The 26160-nt window shown below is 41.5% G+C and overlaps 1 protein-coding gene across 2 annotated transcripts in view; it reads left to right on the top strand.

Moving 5' to 3' along the window:
- ABLIM1 (actin binding LIM protein 1) overlaps positions 1–26160 on the top strand; it is a 185584-nt gene that overhangs the window by 54240 nt on the left and 105184 nt on the right. For both annotated transcript variants that reach the window (XM_061162732.1, XM_061162731.1), the window contains one exon: positions 3724–3833. In XM_061162732.1, the coding sequence (XP_061018715.1) occupies positions 3724–3833 (110 nt within the window). The remainder of the gene's footprint in view (positions 1–3723; positions 3834–26160) is intronic.

Genomic DNA, 26160 nt, shown 5'->3' with positions numbered 1-26160 from the left:
TATTTGGAAGTATCAGCTCTTACGTGTGTGGGTGTGGGTGTGTAAAATTATCTCATTTGCTCTATAGCCAGGGAGAGCTAACGGCCTCAAGGATCAAATTAGACCTGTTTTGTAAATAAAGTTTTATTGGAACACAGCCATGTCCATTTGTTTATATATTGTCTATGACTGCTTCCAAGCTACAGTGGTAGAGTTGAGTAGTTGAGATAGAAACCTTATGATCTGCACAGTCTAAAAAAATACTTAAAATCTGATCTTTCAGGGGAAAAGCTGTCAACCCCTCCTTTCTAGGCACCTATCATCAATCAAGGTTAAATCTTTATTGCACAAAGCAGCTTGATTAAAATGGTCAATCAGAGAGAAGAGGAAATTTAATTAGTTGACCCATACTTATAGAGTAATTCCATGCCTTTTGGTATCATGTTGAGCATATGTGTTCAATTTTGCTATGCCTTTGTAAAAACTGTAGTTCAATTCATTTTATTTTTCAGCATTTCCTGTTTTTAGGCCAGAGAAATGTAAACTCTAGAAGGGTAAATTTGATTTTATACAATTAATTAACAGGATAATACTCATGGATGAATCATAATAAGATTTAGATGAAATATTCATAATCAAATTATTTTAGTAACTTTTTGTAGCTATTAGGTCATTTCTCAATTATATATTTTTAAGTCATAATTTTAAAATTCTGGGTTAATGAGCTGAATTTTTTCTGTATTTAATCAACAGCAAAGTATCCTTTTGACCTCTCCCTTTTCAAGCTGCTGCCCACAGTCTGGTTGAGAACCCTGGGCTGGCATTCAAGAAGCCCTGTTTCTGGTCCTCTTTCCTGGGCTGGTTTGAGACCTCTGTGAGCTAACTCTTCTGCGGCAGTTGTCTTGTCTGTAAGATGAGAGGCTGTGGACCAAATAAAAGTGATTCCCCAAACCTGGGTCGTCACTGGAATCCCCACGGGAGGGTGTCTTTTTCTCTTTTCTTGATTAGAGGATGATTGCTTTACAATGTTCTGTTGGTTTCTGTTATACAGCAGCTCAAATCCGGCATAAGTACACACGTGTCCCCTCCCTCTTGAGTCTCCCTCCTACTCCCGACTCCAGCTCACCCCACCCCTCTAGGTTGTCACAGATCACCAGGTTGGAGCTTAGGAAGGGTCTTTTTTAAAATATCCATTTCTATGTATAACACAAGGAGCTCAATGGGGTTCTCTGTGACAGCCTAGAGGGGTGGGATGGGGTGCCCGTGGGGGCAGGTTCAAGAGGGAGGGGACATATGTATGCTTGTGGCTGATTGGCGTGATTCTGTGGCAGAGGCCAGCACAAAATCGTGGAGCAATTATCCTCCAATTAAAAATAAAGAATAACAGGTTAGAAGGCCCTGGCCCAGGTAAACTCTAGGAGCCTTCCTGATCCTGGCCCCGAGAGATCATTGCTTCAGGTTGGTAACAATGGACAAACATTCATCATCTCTATTCATCATCTCTATCCAACAGAGAGGTGCCTGTTACTGATGCTCTAAGCTGCTGGTGCCGCCTAATGACACCAATTCTTCCTGAAAGGGAGGCCACCTTTACAGCTTACAAATTGCATTCATGTAGAAATTAATCTAACCCTTTCAACAATTCTGTGAAGTCAATCAGAAATTCCTATCCCTACTTATGAGTGACTTTGAGACCCCGAGTCTACGGGATTTTCCCAGTCCTTCACATCACAAGGCCAATATTTGAACTCACATGTTCAGACTCTTAAATCCATTTCTCTTTCTATCACAAACATTCATGCAAATAACAGAAGGAAGTGAACCCATGTAGGCCGAGGACTTAGGGAAATGAAAGGGGTCATTTATGAAATAACAGAATTCAAAATTCAGAGCACCTTGCCCCTTATTGAGAACTGGACTCTAGTTTGTTCCATAGTGGATCTTTGTGGGGTTGAAGTCTAGAAATATAAGCCTAAATCAGATACAGGGTCTGGACTAGGGTGAGGCCAGGGAGGTGTCTGGGCACATACTTTAAAGGGGGTGCTCACTCCCAGGTCATGCGGTCCTCCTGAGAGTGGGGACCTTCTTAGATGCTGTATCCTGAGTGCCTCACTGGCCTCCTCCTGGCCCTGGCCCTGATCAGAGGCAAAGAAACTGTGCTTATTATGTCGACAGACCCTTCCCTTCCTGATGGCCTTGTCACAGAGAAGGCTGGAGGTTTGTTTGGCTTTAACTGATGAGTGTGAATTGATAGGCTGGCTGGCACCCACCAGAGTGTGACCTTGATTGTTGAAGAGAGAGCACGTTCTGGGCTGGTGGACACCACCCACCTCTGCCTGTGGCATGGTCTCTCTAGTTGGTCAACCCATTACCCTCTCTGGGCTTTATCTGAGCGATGGAAAATAACACAGCACCAGGAGACCGCCTCAACCCAGCACTTCTAAAATTTGGGGGTGTGGTTTAAAACTCTCCTCGATGACTGGCAGCAAGTACATTTGTGGAGTTGTTTTAAACCCATATTTACTGCCTGCGTGTGCAGGACGGTGAATCACCAACTGTTAGGTGATGAAGGGCAACTTAAAGTACCTGTGAACATAAAATTCATGTCCAGAAGCCTGAATTTGAGCCTGCTTCTGACTCAGATGGGTGGGGATGTTTGGCTTATGAATTTTAAATTTCCTAATTGACAGAATCACACATATGAAAATTCATGTTGAAGATCACTGGCAAATTGGCCAGTGGCAAGTGAGCAGGCATGGAAACTGTCATATGGCTATTAATTAATGAGTTACTTTTTTAAAGCCATCTGCCTGCTGGGAAGAGAAGAAACATACCTGCAGAAGGCGATGTTTTTGAAAAAAATGTGCTGTTATTTATTGATGAATGTCTAATGTTAAAGGAAACAGTCTCTGAAAGGAAGCGAATACTAATTTTTAAGCAGATATGATAGCACAGTTGGTAAAGAATCCGCCTGCAATGCAGGAGATCCCAGTTCGATTCCTGGGTTGGGAAGATCCCCTGGAGAAGAGAAAGGCTACCCACTCCAGTATTCTGGCCTGGAGAATTCCATGGACTGTATAGTCTATGGGGTCACAAAGAGTCTGACAAGACTGAGCAACTTTCACTTTCACTAATGTGAAAGGAAATAATCTCTGAAAGGAAGTGAATACTAATTTTTAAACAGATATTTACAGCATTTTCGTATTTAATCCAGGTTTATAAGGGACTGAGTCCCTAGCAATGAGAGGTATTCAGTTTTCCCATTGCAAGACAATGTCTAATTCAGCATCGTTATCATATAGGTCTAGGGAATGTGAAGAATTAATGTTTGCCCTGTATGACCAGTTCTCTTTGAGAACTGGAGGGGCCTTAAGCTTGAATAGGAATTCATAACATTTCAAGCATTTCTTCATGGCAGTATTTCAATTTGGAAATGGAAAATTTTACTGTGTGTGCCTGCTAGGTGACTTGCTGGAACATCCCTCCACTAAGGAGTGGAAGTAAATGGTTTCATTTTACTGTCTGGTTGCCTGTAGAAGCTCTGCATTCTCCTTTCCTCTTAAAATGAGGCACGTTTGTTTGTTTGGACTGGATCCAGCTGGCCGGCTTGATTCAGACTGCATTGCAGACATTTTGGCTGGTGCTCCTCCAAATAATGAATTGGCACTGGAGGGCAGCAAAGCAGAAGGAGTGAGGGAAAGGGATAAAATTACCACAATAACCTTGAGGGCAATGTCTTTCCAGGCGCCCGTTTCCACCCGGAGACCGAGTCACGTTCAATGGGAGAGACTGCCTTTGCCAGCTCTGCGCACAGCCGATGTCTTCCAGCCCTAAAGAAGCCTCCTGCTCTGGCAGTAAGTGCCCCAGCCACCTGTTGACATGAGTTCCTTCATTCTGCAAAGGCAGCTTAGGGAGGTACCTTCCTTTCTGAGAAACTCTGGTAGCCGGAGTCAAGAGTAGGCCTATTTAAGGCATTTTCATTGTAAAATGTGACGTATGGAGAAGCCTTCACTAAAGGCAATGCAGAGAGAGGTGTCTCCCTTCTTTCAAAAGAAAAGAAAGAGAATTGGACATTCAACTGTGCATTTTGATGGTAAATGAAGGAAAAAGAATCATAAAGTGTTACATCAGAAGTGCTTCTCTCTGGGCATGGAGGTTAAACTGGGAGAACATTTGGTGATGATGTGACCGATACTGCTGTGTGTTAAAAAGTTATCCCCATTCTGCCTTGGGCGAATGTGGTGGTTTATGCTTACTCTTAAATTATTTCTTACTATCCTTAACTATTCTTTATTCCCTTGGAGGATTTTTTTTTCCCTTTTTAAATTAATTATTTATTTATTTACAGTAAGTCCTTGTTGGTTATCTATATTTTTATTTTTATTTTTTCGGCCACACTCCTGACCAGGGATCAAACCCACTCCCCCTGCATTGGAAGGCAGAGTCTTAATCACTGGACTGTTGGGGAAGTCTCCCACCTGAAGGGTTTCTGACATTTATTCATCACATGGATAATTTTCTGAGCACCTACAATGCGTGTTGTTCGCACTGGAAATGTAGAGTGAACAAAACATACTCAACATCCTTAGGAAGTTTATTTTTTAGTGGGGTAGATAGACAATAAATGCATGTACAAAAATATCAAATATGCACAGAAGATTAACATAGGGAGAAAAAGCAGGGCAATGGGTCTATGTTTGTATGGGGCAATCTGAGAAACCTCTCTTGTCACCCAAGGGGAGATCTGAAGAAATATGGGGACAGGCTGTCCATACACCATGGGATTTGTGGTTTTTAATGACAAGGGCTTGTCTGACCTATAGGAATCCAAAGAAAGCCAGCTTCCCTCCAAATAAAAACAGTGGCCAATTGAAATATTTCTTCTAATAAATAACATTGAGTAGGTTAATTCACGATGAACTGAGAGGGATTCTGAACTCGGAGCACCAAGCTCTCCTTCCTGCTCCTTCCTGGGGCGTTAAGACATGGCCTAGAGATTTGCCTCCGTTTCCATGGTTTGTGCCCGTCCTTGGAGAACAAATGCCTTGAAACCCTGCCAGTCTCAGCACCTAAGAATGAGATAAGCCACTTCTGCTCTGGAGGAGTTTTGTGTCATTTACAACAGCGATTCCAAATCTTCCTGTTAAAGTAGAAGATTTATACCTGTTAAAAATAGGAATGTTGTGACCCAAAAGTATTTGCATAGAAATTGGATTTTGACCATTGGGAAAAAAGAAAGAAAGGTATTAGTGCATCTTATTCAATACACATGATCAGATCCTTAGCATGTGGATTTACCTGCCCTCTTGTTAAATCACAGAAGCTGGGTAAGATAAGGGCTACTAAACAGGGCACGATCCTAGACCCCTACAGAGTCTCAGGCCCTTCACTCTTCTTACCTACTCTGCCCTATGAACGTCGTTGGGAAGGTGACCTGGTGTGAGAACAGGCACCCCAACCCCCTTGATTGAGAAGGCTTGCTTTGAAAGTACGTTACCATAAACATTGAAGGAATTCTTCAGTATAGTTAAGGAAAAAAGGATTGGGACGTCCCTGGTGGTGCAGTGGTAACACTTCACCTTCCAATGCAGGGGGTGCAGGTTCAATCCCTGTTCAGGGAGCTAAGATTCCACATGCCTCATAGCCAAAAAACTAAACATAAAAACAAGCAATATTGTAACAAATTCAATAAAGGCTTTAAAAATGGTCCACATTAAAAAAAAAAAAAAAAAAACTTTAAGAAAAGCAAAGAAAAAGAGACTTGCATGAGTCCCAGAATCAGATGACAGCCATAACAGAGGATCATATCCATAGACTTAGAATAGGAATGACTGTGTCCTCAGATTCTGTGGAGTCCTTTAGTCCAACTGTATTTCTTGATAGGTGAGGAAATTCGGGCCCAAAGTCACACAAGTTACCCAATCATAGGTAGCTTGTTAGAGGCAGGTCTCCTGACTCCTGGTTTGGGGCTGTCTTTGTTTCATCTAAGACTCCTCATTGTTCAGTTTAAGAAATAGAGCCAAGATATTTTTGAAGGCTTTTGGTCCTTTTCCTTCAGGTAATTTGGGAACATATTTCTAATCATAACTCCACTAAAATGGTTATTCTGATTTTTAATAAACATTGTTTTGCTTTATCTTTATTTTCTTTTATATGAATAGTCATTATGCACATAAAAAAGCAATTAAAATTCTAACTGCAAAAATGTATCATACTCAAATTCATTACGTTTCTAATGTTAGATTTGACATTTATTGCATATGTACAAATTATTGGTCCAAATCCTATTTTTTAAATTTATTTTTTCTCCTTTGCTCTCAGTGGATGAAATCCTTTTCTCTGTGCTGCTGTTTTGGTCAGAACATTTTTATTTTCAATAAGTACTCATCTATTTAGATAAGTACTCAAATAGCATTTCTGGGGCATGTGGGTGTGGGTGTCTGTCAAAAAGAGAACTCTTATATATGGATACACACATGCAAAATACCCAAAGGAGACAGGCAAACAAATACAAGAACAAGGGAATTTTCAGCAAGTTTCTAAAATCCATTGGAGCATAATTAGAGAACACTTGTTTGTTCTTTGCAATTCTTTAAGAAATGCCCTATACTTTAAAACTATATTGAGGTTACTTTGATTCTTATTTTTTAAAAATTTTCTTAACTTGGCAAAGCTTCCTAAAGGAAAGCACGAAAAATGAAACCCTTCTTTGATATGTTCACAGTGGTGATAAAATTAATTAGAGACCCAAGGTCTTCTTTTTCCTTTGAAATGTTCTTTCAAAAATGTTTGCACTTCTGAACTGAAATTTTATTTCACATTCTGTGGCTGGTTTTCCATCATCACTGAATAGGAGGCGAAGACAGTGAGAGAGGGAGAGAAGAAGTAAAGAGTGATCAACAGAAGACAAGTCAATAATGTGATGAGAATTTACACAAAGCAGCCTCCATTTGTGCTTACTCTGTAAACGTGCAGGAGCCGCCATGTCTGTATTGCTCTGATTTAGGGAGAACTCCCAGTGGGATGCCTATGATGTCTTAGGCACCCTGCTTACTGCTTCCTTCCATATTATAATAATTCTTCTCTTTTTTATTTATCTTATTGTCTTCTTCAAACATTCACATAGTACTCATGTGATCAGGCATTCCATAACTGGTCTACAAATTTGAACTTATTTAATTCTCATGACCACCCTAAAGGTTGGCACTAAAGCTATCCGCTTTTCACAGATGAAGAAGCAAAGGGCGACAGTTCAGTTCAGTCGCTCAGTCGTGTCTGACTCTTTGTGACTCCATGGACTGCAGCACGCCAGGCCTCCCTGTCCATCACCAACTCCCGGAATTTACTCAAATTCATGTCCATTGAGTCGGTGATGCCATCCAACCATCTCATCCTCTGTGGTCCCCTTCTCCTCCTGCTTTCAATCTTTCCCAGCATCAGGGTCTTTTCAAATGAGTCAGTTCTTCGCATCAGGTAGCCAAAGTATTGAAGTTTCAGCTTCATCATCAGTCCTTCCAATGAATATTCAGGACTGATTTCCTTTAGGATGGACTGGTTGGATCTTCTTGCTGTCCAAGGAACTTTCAAGAGTCTTCTTCAACACCACAATTCAAAAGCATCAATTCTTCGGTGTTCAGCCTTCTTTATGGTTCAACTCTCACATCCATGCATGACTACTGGAAAACCCATAGCTTTGACTAGATGGCCCTTTGTTGGCAAAGTAATGTCTCAGCTTTTTAATATGCTGTCTAGGTTGGTGATAACTTTTCTTCCAAGGAGCAAGCGTCTTGTAATTTCAAGGCTGCAGTCACCATCTGCAGTGATTTTGGAGCCCAAAAAAATAAAGTCTCTCACTGTTTCCACTGTTTCCCCATCTATTTGCCATGAAGTGATGGGACCAGATGCCATGATCTTAGTTTTCTGAACGTTGAGTTTTAAGCCAACTTTTTCACTCTCCTCTTTCACTTTCATCATTTTTAGTTCTTCCTCGCTTTCTGCCATAAGTGTGGTATCATCTGCATATCTGAGGTTATTGATATGTCTCCCGGCAATCTTTTTTTTTTTTTTTTTTATTAGTTGGAGGCTAATTACTTCACAACATTTCAGTGGGTTTTGTCATACATTGATATGAATCAGCCATAGATTTACACATATTCCCCATCCCAATCCCCCCTCCCACCTCCCTCTCCACCTGATTCCTCTGGGTCTTCCCAGTGCACCAGGCCCGAGCACTTGTCTCATGCATCCCACCTGGGCTGGTGATCTGTTTCACCATAGATAGTATACATGCTGTTCTTTTGAAATATCCCACCCTCACATTCTCCCACAGAGTTCACAAGTCTGTTCTGTATTTCTGTGTCTCTTTTTCTGTTTTGCATATAGGGTTATCGTTACCATCTTTCTAAATTCCATATATATGTGTTAGTATGCTGTAATGTTCTTTATCTTTCTGGCTTACTTCACTCTGTATAAGGGGCTCCAGTTTCATCCATCTCATTAGGACTGGTTCAAATGAATTCTTTTTAACGGCTGAGTAATATTCCATGGTGTATATGTACCACAGCTTCCTTATCCATTCATCTGCTGATGGGCATCTAGGTTCCCGGGAATCTTGATTTCAGCTTGTGCTTCATCCAGCCCAGTGTTTCTCATGATGTACTCTGCGTATAAGTTAAATAAGCAGGGTGACAATATACAGCCTTGATGTACTCTTTCCCAACTTGGAACCCATGTGTTGCTCCATGTCCAGTTCTAACTGTTGCTTCCTGACCTGCATACAGATTTCTCAGGAGGCAGTTCAGGTGGTCTGGTCTCTTCCCATCTCTTTAAGAAATTCCCATCTCTTTAAGAATTTTCCATAGTTTGTTGTGATCCACACAGTCAAAGGCTTTGGCATAGTCAGTAAAGCAGAAGTCATGTTTTTCTGGAACTCTCTTGCTTTTTCAATGATCCAATGGATGTTGGCAATTTGATCTCTGGTTCCTCTCCTTTTTCGAAATCCAGCTTGAACATCTGGAAGTCACGTATTGCTGAAGCCTGGCTTGGAGAATGTTGAGCACTACTTTGCTAGTGTGTGAGATGAGTGCAATTGTGCAGTAGTTTGAGCTTTCTTTGGCATTGCCTTTCTTTGGGATTGGGATGAAAACTGACCTTTTCCAGTCCTGTGGCCACTGCTGAGTTTTCCAAATTTGCTGGCATACTGAATGCAGCACTTTCACAGCATCATCTTTTAGGATTTGAAATAGCTCAATTGGATTTCCATCACCTCCACTTGCTTTGTTCGTAGTGATGCTTCCTAAGGCCCACTTGACTTCACATTCCAGGATGTCTGGCTCTAGGTGAGTGATCACACCATCATGATTATTTGGGTCATGAAGATCTTTTTTGTATAGTTCTTCTGTGTATTCTTGCCACCTCTTCTTAATATCTTCTGCTTCTGTTAGGTCCATACTATTTCTGTCCTTTATTGTGCCCATCTTTGCATGAAATGTTCCCTTGGTATCTCTAATTTTCTTGAAGAGATCTCTAGGCTTTCCCATTCTATTGTTTTTCTCTATTTCTTTGCATTGATCACTGAGGAAGGCTTTCTTATGTCTCCTTGCTACTCTTTGGAACTCTGCATTCAAATGGGTATATCTTTCCTGTCCTTTGCCTTTCACTTCTCTTCTATTCACAGCTATTTGTAAGGCCTCCTCAGACAACCATTTTGCCTTTTTGCATTTCTTTTTCTTGGGGATGGTCTTGATCCCTGCCTCCTGTACAATGTCAGGAACCTCCATCCATAATTCTTCAGGCACTCTGTCTATCAGATCTAATCCCTTGAATCTATTTCTCACATCCACTGTATAATTGTAAGGGATTTGATTTAGGTCATACCTGAATGGTCTAGTGGTTTTCCCTACTTTCTTTAATTTAAATCTGAATTTGGCAATAAGTTGTTCATGATCTGAGCTACAGTCAGCTCCCGGTCTTGTTTTTGCTGACTGTATAGAGTTTCTACATCTTTGGCCATAATGAATATAATCAATCTGATTTTGATATTGACCATCTGGTGATGTCCATGTGTAGAGTCTTCTCTTGTGTTATTGGAAGAGGGTGTTTGCTATGACCAGTGCATTCTCTTGGCAAAACTCTATTAAACTTTGCCCTGCTTCATTCTATACTCCAAGGCCAAATTTGCCTGTTACCCCAGGTATTTCTTGACTTCCTACTTTTGCATTCCTGTCCCATATAATGAAAAGGACATCATTTTGGGGTGTTAGTTCTAGAAGGTCTTGTAGGTCTTCATAGAACCATTCAACTTCAACTTCTTCAGAGGTTAAATAATTTGCCCAAGATCACACAGTGGTGATGCTGGGATATGAACCCAGGCTCCAGATGCCACATTACCATCCCTGATAATTATCTCACAGTGTAGGTATCACTCTCTGACTTCCAAAGATGAGGTGCTGAGTCTTGGAGCGATGATCTGACTTGTCTGCAGATTTACCCAAGTGTCTGCCTCCAAGGGCTATGCGCTTTCTATGTGACACAGTTGCCTCCCTGGTGGAGCAAGGTTTGGTGAATGAAAACCATCAGCAAGTGATTCATAGAAACACACTGCCTTCATTGAAAGATGATTGCCCTTGAATTAGTTAAAACTTTTGCTTCATACAGTCTAATGCAATAAGCAACAAACATATATCATGGAGATAACAGTAAACGTTGCCTCACAGGGTTATGATGAACATTCGTTAGACTGCTTTTACTATTAAGAAAAAAAAATCAGTTGCCCATGTCTAGCTGATCCATACTTTAGAAAGGAAAATGTATGTCCAGAGAGCATGACAGTCTTCCAGAAGGTTATTGACACTCCTGTAAAGCCTAACTCCGCTCCATTCTTCATGTCTGCTAGTAATTGAGGGACAGGTTCTCATGGGTTAAGGAGCCATGTGAGGGAGAGTCAGCGTGTGACAATCTAGAGGGCAGGGAATTGGGTTTGGATGTTGCTTCCTGCACAGCTCTGGTCTATTTCAGGCATCCGAACAGAAGTGGGCTGCTGTCTACAATCACCCTTTCCATTTCAGAGGGTGTCTGACTAGTGTCTGATTGTGTGTGGGTTTGGCAGATTGATGCGATGAACACCCACACACATATACATCCAAAGCCATCTTCCTCTCCTTTCCCCACCCTGTAGAGCACTGTCATTGTTCCAGCTGCAATTGGAACTCCCACAGGTATTGGAGCAAAGCTGTACTCGGACTGAATTGAAATCTTTTCAGATAAACAGTCACGCACATGTTTTCAAAGGGGAGGATGAATTTTTCAATTATGTTACTTTTCTATTTGGTGCAATAGCTTTTAATAGTTGCGGTATAATTTTTCTTCTGTCTCTGTTCTTTCTCTTAAAAGCATCTGCGGGTTGAGTGAGATTGTCTGCTGAGACTGTAGGTGGAGTGGTGATGATCTGATACTGGTGTCTGACTGCCTGGGTCACGCTCTGGCTCTAGTCCTCTCCTTAGCTCTCCATCCTTCAGATTCTCATTTGTAAAATGGGATGGCGATAGGGGCCTACCTTGTACGATTAAATAAGTAAACAGATAAAATTACTGAATATTTATAAAACAAGAACTTACTATTTAGGCAATGACTTATGAATTTTTGTGTAGGACAGTCTCAATTTTTTGTGACTGTGCTGTTTTTTTCACTTTGGTGTTCACGGTGGCTGTCTTTTCTGTTCATCTGATATTTTCTACCAATATGGAAAACCAGTGAAGGCAGGAACACATGCATACAAACAATCCATGGATTGTTGGATTTTGACTCATGTGATATATCTTACAGCAGAGTCTCCAAAGCAGATCAGCCCCCCTTTCTTGAGACACTTTGTTGCTGGAGGATAGGATGGCAGAGGAGGCTTGGCAGGGCACTGCTAAAGAGTATGGGTTCTGGACAGATTGATAGTGTTTATCCCAGTTCTTCAATGCTGTGTAACCTTGAGAATTCAATCTCTACCTGCATTTCTTTGCCTATAAAATGGGAAACAATAATGGTTCCTTTCTCATTGGGTGTTGTGGGGATTTATGTAAATGAAAGTACTTAAAAGATACATGACACCTAATAAGCTCATCCAGATGTTGACCATTGTTCCTTAAGGAAGTTAGGAGACTAGAACTTGAGCTTAGAGATAATTTAGAATCGGAAAGGAACAGAAAGAGAGTGTATAACCTAACAGTTTAGAATGTGGCCTCTGTATTCCAGAGCCTGGCTTTGACTCCTGGTCTTACCTTCTCCTAAACATGGAGTCATGGGCAAGTTACTGGATGTCTCAGAACCTTCAGGTTCTCATCTGAAAATTGGATAATTGTTACTCTTAAAGGTTGTTATGAGAATTAAGTAAGATACTACAGGGATGAACATTCTTAATGTGGGGAGGGTACTTGTTAAAACAGCACATGGGGAACCCAGACAAAGATTTTGTTCTTCCACCTCCTGAGAAGAGAAGTTGGAAAGTTAGAACGAGGGGGCCAGGCCTCTGTAGGCCTTGAGGAGCTTGGCAATGTGGAGCTTGGTTTAACCTGGAAGATGACCAGAGGAAAGCCACGTTCCAGAAAGATTAAGGTGGTGATGGCTATTGTTGTTTAGTCACTCAGTCGTTTCCAACTCTTCTGTGACGCCATAGACTGTAGCTCACCAGGCTCCTTTTTCCATGGGGTTTTCCAGTCAAGATTACCAGAGTGGGTTACCATTTCCTTCTCCAGGGGATCTTCTTGACCCAAGGATCATATCCTTGTCTCCAAGCCTCCTCCTGCATTGCCGGTGGATTTTTTAATGCTGAGCCACTAGGGAAGCCCCAGTGATGGCAATAGTGGTGTGCAAAATCAGCGATTTGGCATCAGTGATCAGGAGACCGTTGATTGTGGCAGTGGCTATGAGAAATGATGAGAAAGATGAATGAAAAGATGATGTCAAAGAAAGATATGGATGTTACTCATTTATTCAATGAACATTTCTTTGAGCACCTATTGTGTTTCAGGCACCAGCCAAATTCTTCATTACACAGCCAGCATCATGTATTCGTATGACATGTTTGTCATAGTTAAGAAATCAACACTGATGTGTGGTCTGTTGCATTTTAACTATTTAGATGTGTGCCTACCTCCACCACCAAGATAATGAACTCATTAAAGATAAGGACCCTGCTGTTTTTCTCTTTTCTACAAGGTCTAGCACATAAAGCCCTAGACAAATATTCTGGAAATTGAATCAAAGCTCTCTTTATCTCTGAAAAGAGCTAATAACAATCCTCTCTTTTTGAATGGGTTTAAATATTCATTGTAAAACAATACAAATATTACAGAAAAGTACAAAAAAGGAGATTAAAAATCACCTGAAACCCCATCACAGTGAGATCACCTCTATTAACATTTTGGTGGACATGCTTCTGGATTTAGCTCTAAATGCTATAGACACATGTATAATTTCTAATAAATTCTTCCCGTAGCATTTTGTTCATGTGTCTTCTTGTCAGAAATCATTTGTTTTTTTGAGTGTCTCACACGCGAGGCTGAAAGCTTTGAATTTGCTTAGGCCCCTGGCTGCAGGGCTAGCTCACATGTGTCCTGGCCAAAACTGCTGTGCATTTCTACTGAGGCAGTTATTACTATACAGCCCAACTGGTTCTTTCTATGTTTATCTCTCCAACCCAGTTATGAGCTACCTAATGACAAGGACTGTTTTTTGTTTTTTGTTTTTTTATTTTGTCCCTATGAATAGCACTGTGCATGTAGCAAGTACATGAATGTTCATTTAGTGGGTAAATTGATGCCATCCCAGGAGAGCCTCTGAGGCAGTAAATCTCAGCTCCCAGGTTCAGAATGTTGAGTCCTGAATGCTACTTGAATGACGATGGTGACATGGCTCTTGTGGTTTTGTAAAAATTACATAGTACAGCTTGGGTGCATGAGGACAAGGTGTATTGGCAGGTTTAAACGTTCATCTTCTCATCTTGTTTACAAATTTTTCCTCTTATTTTATAAAAGGGAAAGGAGTTATCGCTTTAGATAATTTGGCTGATGACAGCATCATGCCTTTGGGTTTTTTTTAAGTAGGAGTGTCAGGGGATGTATTTCCCAGCTTTGAGTGTGAGGTTGAGACAGGCCTCACCTCTCCAGGAGCTGTGAGTTCCAGCCCATGGCCTAGAGGGACTGAGTCTAACCTGGCAAGGAAGTTCCAATATTGCTCTATTGGGTGTGGATTATATTATTGAGAGTTTGCCATTTACATAGCTGTCAGAGATTCATTGCAGAAGGATGAGGTATATTGCAAAACAGAGCATTAATGTTTAGATTTTTCAGACTGAAATCTCTTAGAATTAGGAGTCAGACATAAAGATCCCACAGTGACATTATGTTTTCACTTAACCAGAACCTGGATTATCTCACTTGCAAGAAAAGAAGAAAAGTTCCTGACTTATAGGAAATGGGTCCAACTCAGGACAAAAAGTGAACATGGGTACAAAAAATGTTTCAGGGGTTGGAAAGTTACTGGTATTGTATTATTTGCTATTTTCATTTCATTAGATATGACTTTTATGTAATAAGACCCACATCTTCTGACAGCTCATCAATAAAACTAGAACTTTAATGATTGGAAGAGTGGTTATTCCCCAGTTTAATTTTTCAGCAGCAGTAATGATTTAGCTGTTCAAAGGATTGTTGTGTGTAACTATAGTTGTATATTCCTATAGTCTGTTCTCAGAAGGATACTGAGAAATTACTCTAAGTACTTTTTTCCAGAAGAAAGGCAGGAGTCGCTGGGAGATGCAGAAGGAAAGGAATTATTTTTATTGTATGAAAAAAAAATTAATCATGTGTATGTACTACCTATTTAAAACAAAAGCACCTCAAAAATAGCATAATGTTAAATTTAAAAACTAAAAGGCCCATTCCAGACTAAAGTCTCCTTGCAGTTTGCCCTTGCTGTGACCCTCAGTTGTGTGTGTATTAAGTGACTGGTCACATGATGAAAGGACTGAAACTGACATTCTACCCCCTCTTTTCTTCTTCCTATCTTTGGAATAGAGTCAATGAGCTGATGTTGGCTAATGAGAACTGGATCTGAGAAACTGACGTAAAACTCAAGTATGATTTCCTCTTTGGCAAGAGTCCAGTATGCTGTCTGACCATAGCCAGTTAAAGATTTATCATAAAACTCCTCACCAGGTTAAAGTTTACAGCTTAATTAAGTGCAAGGACAAAACTTGTTGGTACAGATTTTTTTTAATTGAAATTCATGGAACATAAAATTAACCATTTTAAAGTAAATGTTAAGTACATTCACAATATCATCCAACCATCACCTCTGTATAGTTCCAGAACATTATCATCACCCCAGAAGAAAACTCTGTACCCATTAAACAGTTGCTCCGTATTCACCCCTTCTAGCCCCTAGGAACTGCCAATCTGCTTTCTATTTCTCTCTATTTACCTGTTCTGGACATTTCATATAAATGGAATCATACACATGTGGGTTTTTGTATTCTGACCCAGGGATCAAACCTGTGTTTTCTTGTATCTCCTGCGTAGGCAGGTGGATTCTTTTCCACTAGCGCCACCTAGGATACCAAGGGAACTTTTCATGCAAAGATGGACACAATAAAGGACAGAAATGGTATGGACCTAACAGAAGCAGAAGATATTAAGAAGAGGTGGCAAGAATACACAGAAGAACTATACAAAAAAGATCTTCATGACCCAGATAATCACGATGGTATGATCACTCACCTAGAGCCAGACATCCTGGAATGTGAAGTCAAGTGGGCCTTAGGAAGCATCACTACGAACAAAGCTAGTGGAGGTGATGGAATTCCAGTTGAGCTATTTCAAATCCTAAAAGATGATGCTGTGAAAGTGCTGCATTCAGTATGCCAGCAAATTTGGAAAGCTCAGCAGTGGCCACAGGACCGAAAAAGGTTAGTTTTCATTCCAATCCCAAAGAAAGGCAATGCCAAAGAAAGCTCAAACTACTGCACAATTGCACTCATCTCACACACTAGCAAAGTAGTGCTCAACATTCTCCAAGCCAGGCTTCAGCAATACGTGACTTCCAGATGTTCAAGCTGGATTTCGAAAAGGCAGTGGAGCCAGAGATCAAATTGCCAACATCCATTGGATCATTGAAAAAGCAAGTGAGTTCCAGAAAAACATCTACTTCTGCTTTACTGACTATGCCAAAGCCTTTGACTGTGTGGATCACAACAAACTATGGAAAATTCTTCAAGAGATGGGAATACCAGACCACCTAGCTGCTTCCTGAGAAATCTGTATGCAGGTCAAGAAGCAACAGTCAGAACTGGACATGGAACAACAGACTGGTTCCAAGTTGGGAAAGGAGTATGTCAAGGCTGTACATTGTCACCCTGCTTATTTAACTTATATGCAGAGTACATCATGAAAAATGCTGGGCTGGATGAAGCACAAGCTGGAATCAAGATTGCTGGGAGAAATATCAATAACCTCAGATATGGAGATGATACCACCCTTATGGCAGAAAGCAAAGAAGAACTAAAGAGCCTCTTACTGAAAGTGAAAGAAGAGAGTAAAAAAGTTGGCTTAAAATGCAACATTCAGAAAACTAAGATCATGGCATCTGGTCCCATCACTTCATGGCAAATAGATGGGGAAACAGTGGAAACAGTGGCTGACTTTATTTTTGGGTGCTCAAAAATCACTGTGGATGGTGACTGCAGCCATGAAATTAAAAGATGCTTGCTCCTTGGAAGAAAAGTTATGACTGACCTAGACAGCATGTTAAAAAACAGCGACATTACTTTGCCAACAAAGGTCCATCTAGTCAAAGTTATGGTTTTTCCAGTAGTCATGTATGGATGTAAGAGCTGGACTATAAAGAAAGCTGAGTGCCAAAGAATTGATGCTTTTGAACTGTGGTGTTGGGGAAGACTCTTGCGTGTACCTTGGACTGCAAGAAGATCCAACCAGTCCATCCTGAAAGAAATCAGTCCTGAATATTCATTAGAAGAACTGATGCTGAAGCTGTAACTCCAATGCTTTGGCCACCTGATGGGAAGAACTGACTCATTTAAAAAGACCCTGATGCTGGGAAAGATTGCAGGCAGGAGAAGGAGATGACAGAGGATGAGATAGTTGGATGGCATCACCGACTCAGTGGACATGAGTTTGAATAAACTCCAGGAGTTGCTGATAGGGACGCCTGGCATGCTGCAGTCCATGGGGTTGCAAAGAGCTAGCTGGATGCGACTGAGCAACTGAACTGAACTGAACTGAACTGAACTGAAGCACCACCTAAGAAGTCCTGAGATACACTTTAAAAGGAGGAAATATGGGATTGATTGCCAAATATTAGGTATAGAGGTCTCAGAAAATAGCTGTTCCCGGGCCTGCCTACAGCTTTCTCAATGAGGCTGATAATGTGCTGCTGTTGTGGCCCTTGAAAACTTGTTTGTTGTGCAGTATTGTTTTCCCAAGAGAACAAGAACCTTCACCTAAAATAGCAGGTCAAAGGCTGCTCTGGCTTGTGACGTTTCCATCATGGCCATCAAGATAGCAAAGGAAGCAATTGACCTAAGCAAGGTCATGGGTGACTGTGCAAAGTTTGGTTCAAGGTTACATATTTAGGCAACACATAACGTTTTAGAGTAATTCTGCCTTGTTTTTAGTGAATTTGAGAATATAAATTATTTAGAGCCATGGCAAATACACTGTACCAATGTATTTGAATATAAATAAATATGAATGTTTCAATTCCTGGCCCCCTGTCAGCCCCAACTGGTATTTTCTTATGACCCCACGAATTACTTTTTGGCCAATGCAGTATAGAATTTCAGAAGTGAAAAAGTACTTTTAAAATTAATCCCTTTTTTTTTTTTAATATGGGCCCTTTTAAAAATCTTTATTGAATGTGTTACAATATTGCTTCTATTTTTATGTTTTGGTTTAAGGCATGTAGGATCTTAGCTTCCTGACCAGGGATCGACCTGAGTCCCTTGCGTTGGAAGGTAAAATCTTAACCGCTGGACCACCAGGGAAGTCCCAGAAAGTAATTCTTATAAGTGCTCGGCATAACACATTTGCATTTTGCCCTCTATGTGTCCTTTCTTTTGGTGACCTCATACCCATGGTATTTGCCGTGAGACACTAGGAAAGAAAACTGCCGATTCGTGTCAGTGACTTGACATGGACTGTGGCCAGTCAATAGTTGCTGATTCATAGATGTCTGGTTGGAACCTGACAACACTGACCAGGACAGGTGAAGTTCAGAGGTCAGCATTCAACAATGTCTACTTGCTAGAAGGATGCTCTTATCACTACTAAATGACGTGGTCTTTTTAATCAAAGGAAGGTTTTCAAACACCCAAACACTAAACCCCTTATACATTAAAGATGCTAAAATTGTAAGCCAAGTCTTATGAAGAAAATAGCATTAAAAAGTCTGGATTTTTTTTTTTTTTTTAATTCATAGGCTACAAAAAAGGGCCAGGCCAGTAACATAGGAGCATGTGGTCAGTTCAAGGGTGAGGACAGATGGCAGTTGACATTTCAACCCTAGGAAAGGATGGAAACCTTGGCAAAATAAAAATATCTGTCCTGTATAAAGCAGGCAGCCACTATGTGCCTCCTGCAGTTATTCCCATGGAGGGATCCACATGTCAGAGGCTCATCAGATGTGTTGAAAGCTTGTGTCAAAGGCAGCTTGTTAACCTCACAGCATCTGACCTATGTTTGCATCCCTCTTCCCTTGTCTCCAGTTTCTCTCTCTTTTGGAGAGAATGACTGCTCTCTGGCATTCTGCATATTCACCACTTTATCACACAGGGTCATGGGAAATTCACATCCTGTAGGAGCCATTGAATGACAAGATACGATGTCATTAAATTCAGGAGTCACATAAGCCAAACCCCAGAACTTAAATTGGGGATTTTGCTTGTTTGTTCTCCTTAAAGTGCCTTATACTGACTCCTGGCCAGGGATAAAGTGCCCCTAGTTAACAGTCTATTAAAAGGACTCCACGTGAATATTTTATAGGGTTTCCAAAGTCTTATCTACTATCTATTAATAATGACCTAAATCTGAAATGATTTGGTGTCTATTTATTCTTCATCCACGTGTATAGCCATGAACTTGTATGCTCATCTCTGTTGATGACAACCAGAGTTTCTTTTTTATTATCATTTTTAAAGAGGGATTCCAGGGAAAGCTTAAATTTTCTGGAACATATATAGACAACAGTATTAATCCTGAAATGTGATTTTTTTTGTTCTTAATTTTAAAGACTTTACAATAGAGGAAGGAAATACTCTGAATTGACTTAAAATCTCTATCGCTTAACTTCTCAGCATCTCAGCAAACATCAATTAAATGAGTAAAGTCTCTCTCTAGCCCCTTCTATGATTTGCATTTGTTGTTTTTCAGTCATTCAGTCATGTCTGACTCTCTGCGACCCCATGGACTGCAGCACACCAGGCTTCCCTGTGCTTCACCATCTCCCGGAGTTTGCTCAAACTCATGTCCATTAAGTCAGTGATACCATCCAACCAGCTCATCCTCTGTTGCCCCCTTCTCCTCCTGCCCTCAACCTTCCCCAGCATCAGGGTCTTTACAGTTTACATTGTTTTCACAATAGTTCTCTGTACCCACAAGTGAAAGTCATGCTTCAGCTCCATGGTAGATGTTTTTGCCAGTTGACAGCAAAAGAGGCAATAACCAGGGGAACAAATGCATGATTATAACTTTAAGCCCAGAAAATCCCTGTAAGCTGTGAAGGCCTGGGTTCACGTTCAAGAGCATTTGAGATTAAAGATTTCCACTCTGCAGTTAATGGGGCACTCTGTATCTGTGTGACCTTGTACAAAGCATTGGTCCACCCCGGGCCTTACTTTCCTGTGTGCCAAATGAAGCTTTTGCATCAAATGTCTTCAAAGTCTCTCCGGATCTTAGATGTTCTGTGAACTGTGAAGTGCGGATAGCGACTGTCCTTCCAGGTTAGTGGAAGCCCTAAGGGAGGACTCAGGCAAAGTATGCAAGATCTTTTAAAAGTTAAGGGGTGAACAATGATAACAACAATAGTAATGTTAATGGCAAGATGATAACTGTGGAATGAGAGAAACCAAAATGCCTTTTCCAGAGGCTCACAGTGGGTCTTGGTTATTTGGTGTTTGTTTGTTTTTTCACTTTTTGAACTTTTTACTCTGTGTTGGGGTAGAGCTGATTAACAGTGTTGCGATAGTTTCAGGTGGACAGTGAGGAGACTCAGCCACACATAGACATGTGTCCATTCTCCCCCAAATGCCTGGCGTATCCAGGCTGCCACATAACAGTGGGCAGAGTTTCACGTGCTATATAGTAGGTCCTTGTTGATTATCCATTTTAAATATGACAGATGATACATGTCTATCCCAAACTCCCTAACTATCCCTTCACCCCATCCCTCCCACCAGCAACCATAAATTCATTCTCTATGTCATTGAGTCTCTCTGTTTTGTAAGTAAGTTCATTCGTATCATTTCCTTTTAGATTCCACATTAGAAGGGATGTCATACGATATTTCTCCTTCTCTAACTTACTTCAGTTGTTTGTTAAGGGAAAGATGCAGTGTTGGTTTTATGAGGTTACTGCAGGTGTGAGGACAGACATGGACTGTTTACCGTGTGCCCAGCACTGTGCTTGCAGACTACACATGTTCTGTCCACCCTCACAACAGCCCCGGAAGGTAAGTACTGTTCATCTGCCCGTTTTACAAATGAAGAAGCTGAAGCCCGCGTTACCTAGCTTGTGCAGGGTCCCTTGGTTCTGTGCCAGAGCTGGAATTGGACCCCAGGTCTCTGCCCAGACATTCTTCATCCCTGTGAGTTGCACAATCAGCGTATAGAATGGTCAGAACACTCATGGGGCAAAACAATGGTCTTATTTTTTTTATTGCTACTTTTATTATCCTCTAATAAGGGTGAGAGCTCCCTTTCTCACCCTTAATAATATCTTAGGCAGTTCCATAGCTTTCTGCTCACTTTCAGCTCTTAAAAGTCCAGTACAGTCAAAGCCTTTATTCTCACATCCATATCAGATCTGTACCCTTTTCCCAGTTCAGATCAGATCCAAATAGGAGACCTGCTATAAGGAGTACAGCCTCTTCCACGCCTTTTTATTACCTCCTTCCTGTCCTGCTTGTGGCTCCTTGAGGGTCGGGGCAGAGGGGAGGTAAATGACAGGTATAGGGGACAAGATGTTATACTGGCATCATCATACTTGACTTTCAACTAACACTGGCTGGAGACATTAAAAAAAAAAAAAAAATAGGGCTCATCTTGAATTCCTTGACAGAAGTGTGCAATTTCTGGCTAAGCTGTTTCAACAAACCCCCTCCATCCTCCCCAGCCTCAGGTCCTACTCCTCATGAGTGCTGAGTCGCTTCAGTCATGTCTGACTCTTTTCAACCTTATGGACTGTAGCCTGCCAGGCCCCTCTGTCCATGGGATTCTCCAGGCAAGAATGTTGGAGTGAGTTGCCATGCCCTTCTCCAGGGGATCTTTGCCAGTCGGGGATCGAACCCACGTCTCTTATGTCTCCTGCACAGGCAGGCGGGCTCTTTACCACTAGCGCCACCTGGGAAGCCCCTGCTCCTCATGGCCTCTTAACTAGTGAAATCTCCCATGCTCAGCAGTTAGCTTTCTCAGGGGGCTTCATTCATGATGCTTGGATGTGGGCACCAGCCACAGGACACACGGGCATCCTCAGTGAGCCAAACTGGCCATGCAGCCTCTCTGCCTTCTGTCTCTCCTTTACCTGCCTTTAGGAAGGCGTCCAGCCAGCTTCCTAACTTCCAAATCTTCCAGACTCCCACAGGCTCCAGGATCTTTGTTCCTGAACACCACCAAGCCCCAGGACAGTCCAGTCAGTTTGTCCCAAGACTAACATCAAGCTTCTCATGGACCCACAGAAGCACCAGGGCCTGAGCACCCCCACTTAATGAACATCTAGGTGGGGAGCAGGGAGCCAGTCCCCTCTTCTCCCAGGGTCCTTTAATCCCTCTCACAATATAGGGGAGCGAATACCCCAGGCCTGCTGTGTAGATAGCTTCCTGCCTGCTCTCCTCTCTGCCTTTTTGAATTTCTTTCTTTTTAAAGGGTGCTAGAAATGTTAATAAAATAATTTCAGAGGTAGGGAGGAAGTAGGGTTGAGTCATCAGGTAGATTCTACTATCCTTTGCCAAGTCCAGCCAGGGTATTGTTAGCAACCTGCTCTAGGAGATGGAATATTTATCATCATTGTTTCCAGCTCTAAAACAATAGCCAAAATTTTCAAGACTCCGGGGAAAGCCCCATTCCATATTTTAGAAGCTTTAGTCCTAGATGGGTAGCCACTGTGAGTGGCAGCTTCTACCTCCACTGATGGTTCTGGACTTGACAGAAGCCTGGGAAGGTGGGGATGATCGGGAATTCAGGTCCCACGATATTCCCTTTTCTGTAGCTTCATTACTCAGCCTTCTGTTCCTAGAGCTGTCTTCATAGAGTAAGACATCTTTTTAGCTCTTACCCTTCCCAAACAGGAAACTCTAGGAAGGCTGAAATTGTTCTTAAAAAGAACATAGGTATCTAGGCTGACAGGACTTTCAAGGCAGCCCAACTGATGACACCTTTCTTAGCTTGGGGACACAGGTCACCTTCCAGAGAGCCATTTGTCACCTTCTTCATCTTAAATACTCTTGAAGCCCAGGTGTCCATGGCCCTATGCCAAGCAAAGAGAGATATATTAAAGGAGACAGACAGGATCCCTATTCTCAAGGATATTTATTGACTTTGAACAAAATGGTATAAATATGAAGCCAGGTGTGTACTTGGATGTTAGTTTAACTTGGCCGTAAGTAGCCAAATCCCTGTTTTTCTCTTGGCTTCTGGTGCCAAGAATGAAATGCTTCGGGTGGAGTGTTTAAGGTTATTATGTTGTTCAGTCGCTCAGTTTTGTCTGACTTTTTGCAACCCCATGGACTGCAGCATGTTAGGCTTCCCTGTCCATCACCAACTCTCGGAGCTTGCTCAAACCATGTCCATTGAATTGATGATGCCATCCAACCATCTCATCCTCTGTCATCCCCTTCTTATTATAGCTTTCTTCTGTTTTCACATTTGGCCATTGTGTGTCCCCATGGGAGGACCAGCAAGTTACTGGAGGGCTTGATTTCCTTGATGCTGCCTCATATTCACCTACTTCTGACTTTGGCAATAATTCCAGTGCCAATCAACCGACTTTCTATATTTATCAGCAGCTGCTCCAGTGACGTGGAAACAATTTTCTCAACAGCTGAAAAACATGAAGATAGAGAGGAGGACATTTTGTTCTTTATAAAAGAGCTTGGTTGGAATGAGCATAGGAGGCGTGAACCATCAGCATGAATCTTTTTATCTCTGCATCTTTTCTATTTTCCCCAGCGTGATGTCAGGTTTAAGGAGAGAATACAGTTTTGTCCAGAGAGGAACGAATGTGTAACCTCTGTGGAATACACTAGAATATTTTGAATCAGCTGGGCCAGTATTCTGGGCCAGAAGGCCATCTTTGTTGATTTGCTTGATTTATGTCTTGAGGTTTGGGATGAAGAAGGCTCATCCCCAGCCTCTCCTTCCAGCCCAATTTCACCAGATGGCTGGCTCTTAGGCATTCACATTTGGTAAATGCTTCTCTGTGAAACATGATCAAGATCAATTGTAGATGGGATTTGCCCAGGGGACCAGTGGTTAAGAATCTGCCTTGCAATGCAGGGGACTCAGGTTCAATCCCTGGTCAGGGAAATAAGATCCCACATGCCTTGGAGCAACCAAGCCTGTGCACCACAAGTACTGAGATTCCACATGCTACAACTAAGACTCAACACAGCCAAATAAATAAATATTTTTTAAAAAAGATCAGCTGTAGAATATGTGCCCTCCCCAGAGCACTGCAGGGCATGGAGGATCTGAGAGATTCAGGACATCATCTGTGAGGTCAGAGGCTTCCAAACTGCAAGGCACTTTGGCTCCATTGTTGTTCGGTCTCTACGTCGTGTCTGACTCTTCAACCCCATGGAATGCAGCACGCCAGGCTTCCCTATCCTTCACTATCTTCCAGAGTTTGCTCTAACTCATGTCCTCTAGTCGGGATGCCATCCAACCATCTCATCCTCTGTCACTCCCTTCTCCTCCTGTCCTCAGTCCTTCCCAGCATCAGGGTCTTTTCCAATCAGTCAACGTCTCACATTAGGTAGCCATAGGCATTGGTGCTTCAGTTTCAGCATCAGTCCTTCTAATGAATATTCAGGGTTGATTTCCTTTAGGATTGACTGGTTTGATCTTCACTGACCAAAGGACTCTCAAGAGTCTTCTCCAGCCCCACAGTTCAAAAGTGTTAATTCTTCAGTGATCAGCCTTCTTTATGGTCCATATGGGGATCAAACCTGTGACTTTGGCGTTATTAGCACCACGCTCTAACTGAGCTAACTGGCCAGGATTTTGTCTCCATTACTGTGAAGAATAATAGATCGTGGAGAATAACTCCAGAAGAGTGTGTCTATGAAGCCCTCACAATATGCCTGGTTTACAGGCATATTGGGTGCAGAATAATCAGAGAGGTCATTTCTGTGCTAAGATTGTGTCTCTGCTGCTGTTAGAGGTCTGGGGTATCTGGACATTAAGGTGCTTAGAAAAAGTGCAAGACAGAGTCAAAAAACCTGGTTTCTAGTCCTAGCTCAGCCCCTACCAAGGAAAGGAGAACTATGTGGAACAACCAACAGGTATCACGTGTTCTAAGTGTTATATGAAGCACTTCACAATGCAAGGTTTTTCTTCTTCCTCCCAGCAACCTGAGAAGTGGGTCTGCATTTCAGAGATGAAGAAATGAGGATTCAGAGAGAGTAACTTTTCCTACTTAGTGCCCAAGTCTTCCTAATTCTAACGCTTGCCCTCTCTCTGTCTCCCCACCTTTGATCTCCCTGGACCCCAGTGCTGCGAAGGGGAGATATGAAGAGCCCCGTCCACCTTCCTGAGCTCCTCTGTCTTCTGCTGTAGAAATGAAAAGCTATCTCTAAACTTTGTTTTCTACTTGAAAAAGTCAACCAACCAGCATCTTGCATTTTATTTTAAATCTTTACTGCCACCTAGTGGGCATAATCTAATCAGACGAATGAAAAAAATTTTCAGTTCACTTAAATTAAAACCTACCAATTCATTCATCTTATATTCACCTTGTGCTCTTATCCTTTAGAAATTGCATTCGAGCAAATATCATGGTCTTCCATTTTTATCTTTATAGTAAACTACCAGATGTGTGATTCCCTCTGAAAGATGCTGGGCATCATGTCAATTCCAGATTAAAAAAAAAAAATTAATAATGCTTTGCGACCATACAATAATCACTAGCTTGTAACGGGCTATACTTACAAAATTCTAATCTTTAATACCCATAACTTGTATAGTATACTTTTAACTTTTTAAATATTTATTTGCTCAATTCTTTTTACATTCTCATGATTTAGAAAAATGAGCTTATGTTGTCCATACTGTTTTACAGCTTATTTTTTTATCCAGTCTATTTTGGACATCTTTCCATGTCTGCACACAAATCTACCTTGTTCTTTTTGACAGTGTGTAGTATCCCATTAATGACTATACTATAATTAGTTTAACCACATTCTGGTTAACGTCCACATAGGTTGTTTTCAGTTTTATTGTTACAAAAATGCATTAGGGGGTGAATATACATTTTTCAGGAGATAGACACACATACATTTGCATGCACATTCTTTTCAAAATTTATTTGCAGAGTGAAATTTTAGTCATGAGATTGCTGGATCTAAAGATTATGTAAATACCAAGTGACCAAAGGTCACCAGAAGCACACCTGTAGTCAAAAAATAAAAGTCAAGTGTACTTAAACTTCAGCAAGGAAGAAAACCAGAATAATTGTGAGCCACTGCTGGGTGACATTTGGAGGAATTTTTATGGGACTTGGGCTTGTGCCGGGTACTATAGGAAAGTTTCTCTAGAAGAGGGAATGCAAGCTGGGCTAGAAGTGTCACCATTAGCACAGGAGCAGCAGCCACAGCTGTGGTCAGAAGAGGGGGGTGTTGAATCACTTTGCGTACCGAGAGGCCCTGTCTGCACATTTCTTTATTCTCTGAATGATTTTTGTGATCAATTGG

Source organism: Dama dama, chromosome 15 (genome assembly GCF_033118175.1).
Source record: "Dama dama isolate Ldn47 chromosome 15, ASM3311817v1, whole genome shotgun sequence".
Lineage (NCBI taxonomy): Eukaryota > Metazoa > Chordata > Mammalia > Artiodactyla > Cervidae > Dama > Dama dama.
Note: the sequence above shows the minus strand (reverse complement) of the source record. Positions and strands in the feature narration are given on the sequence as shown.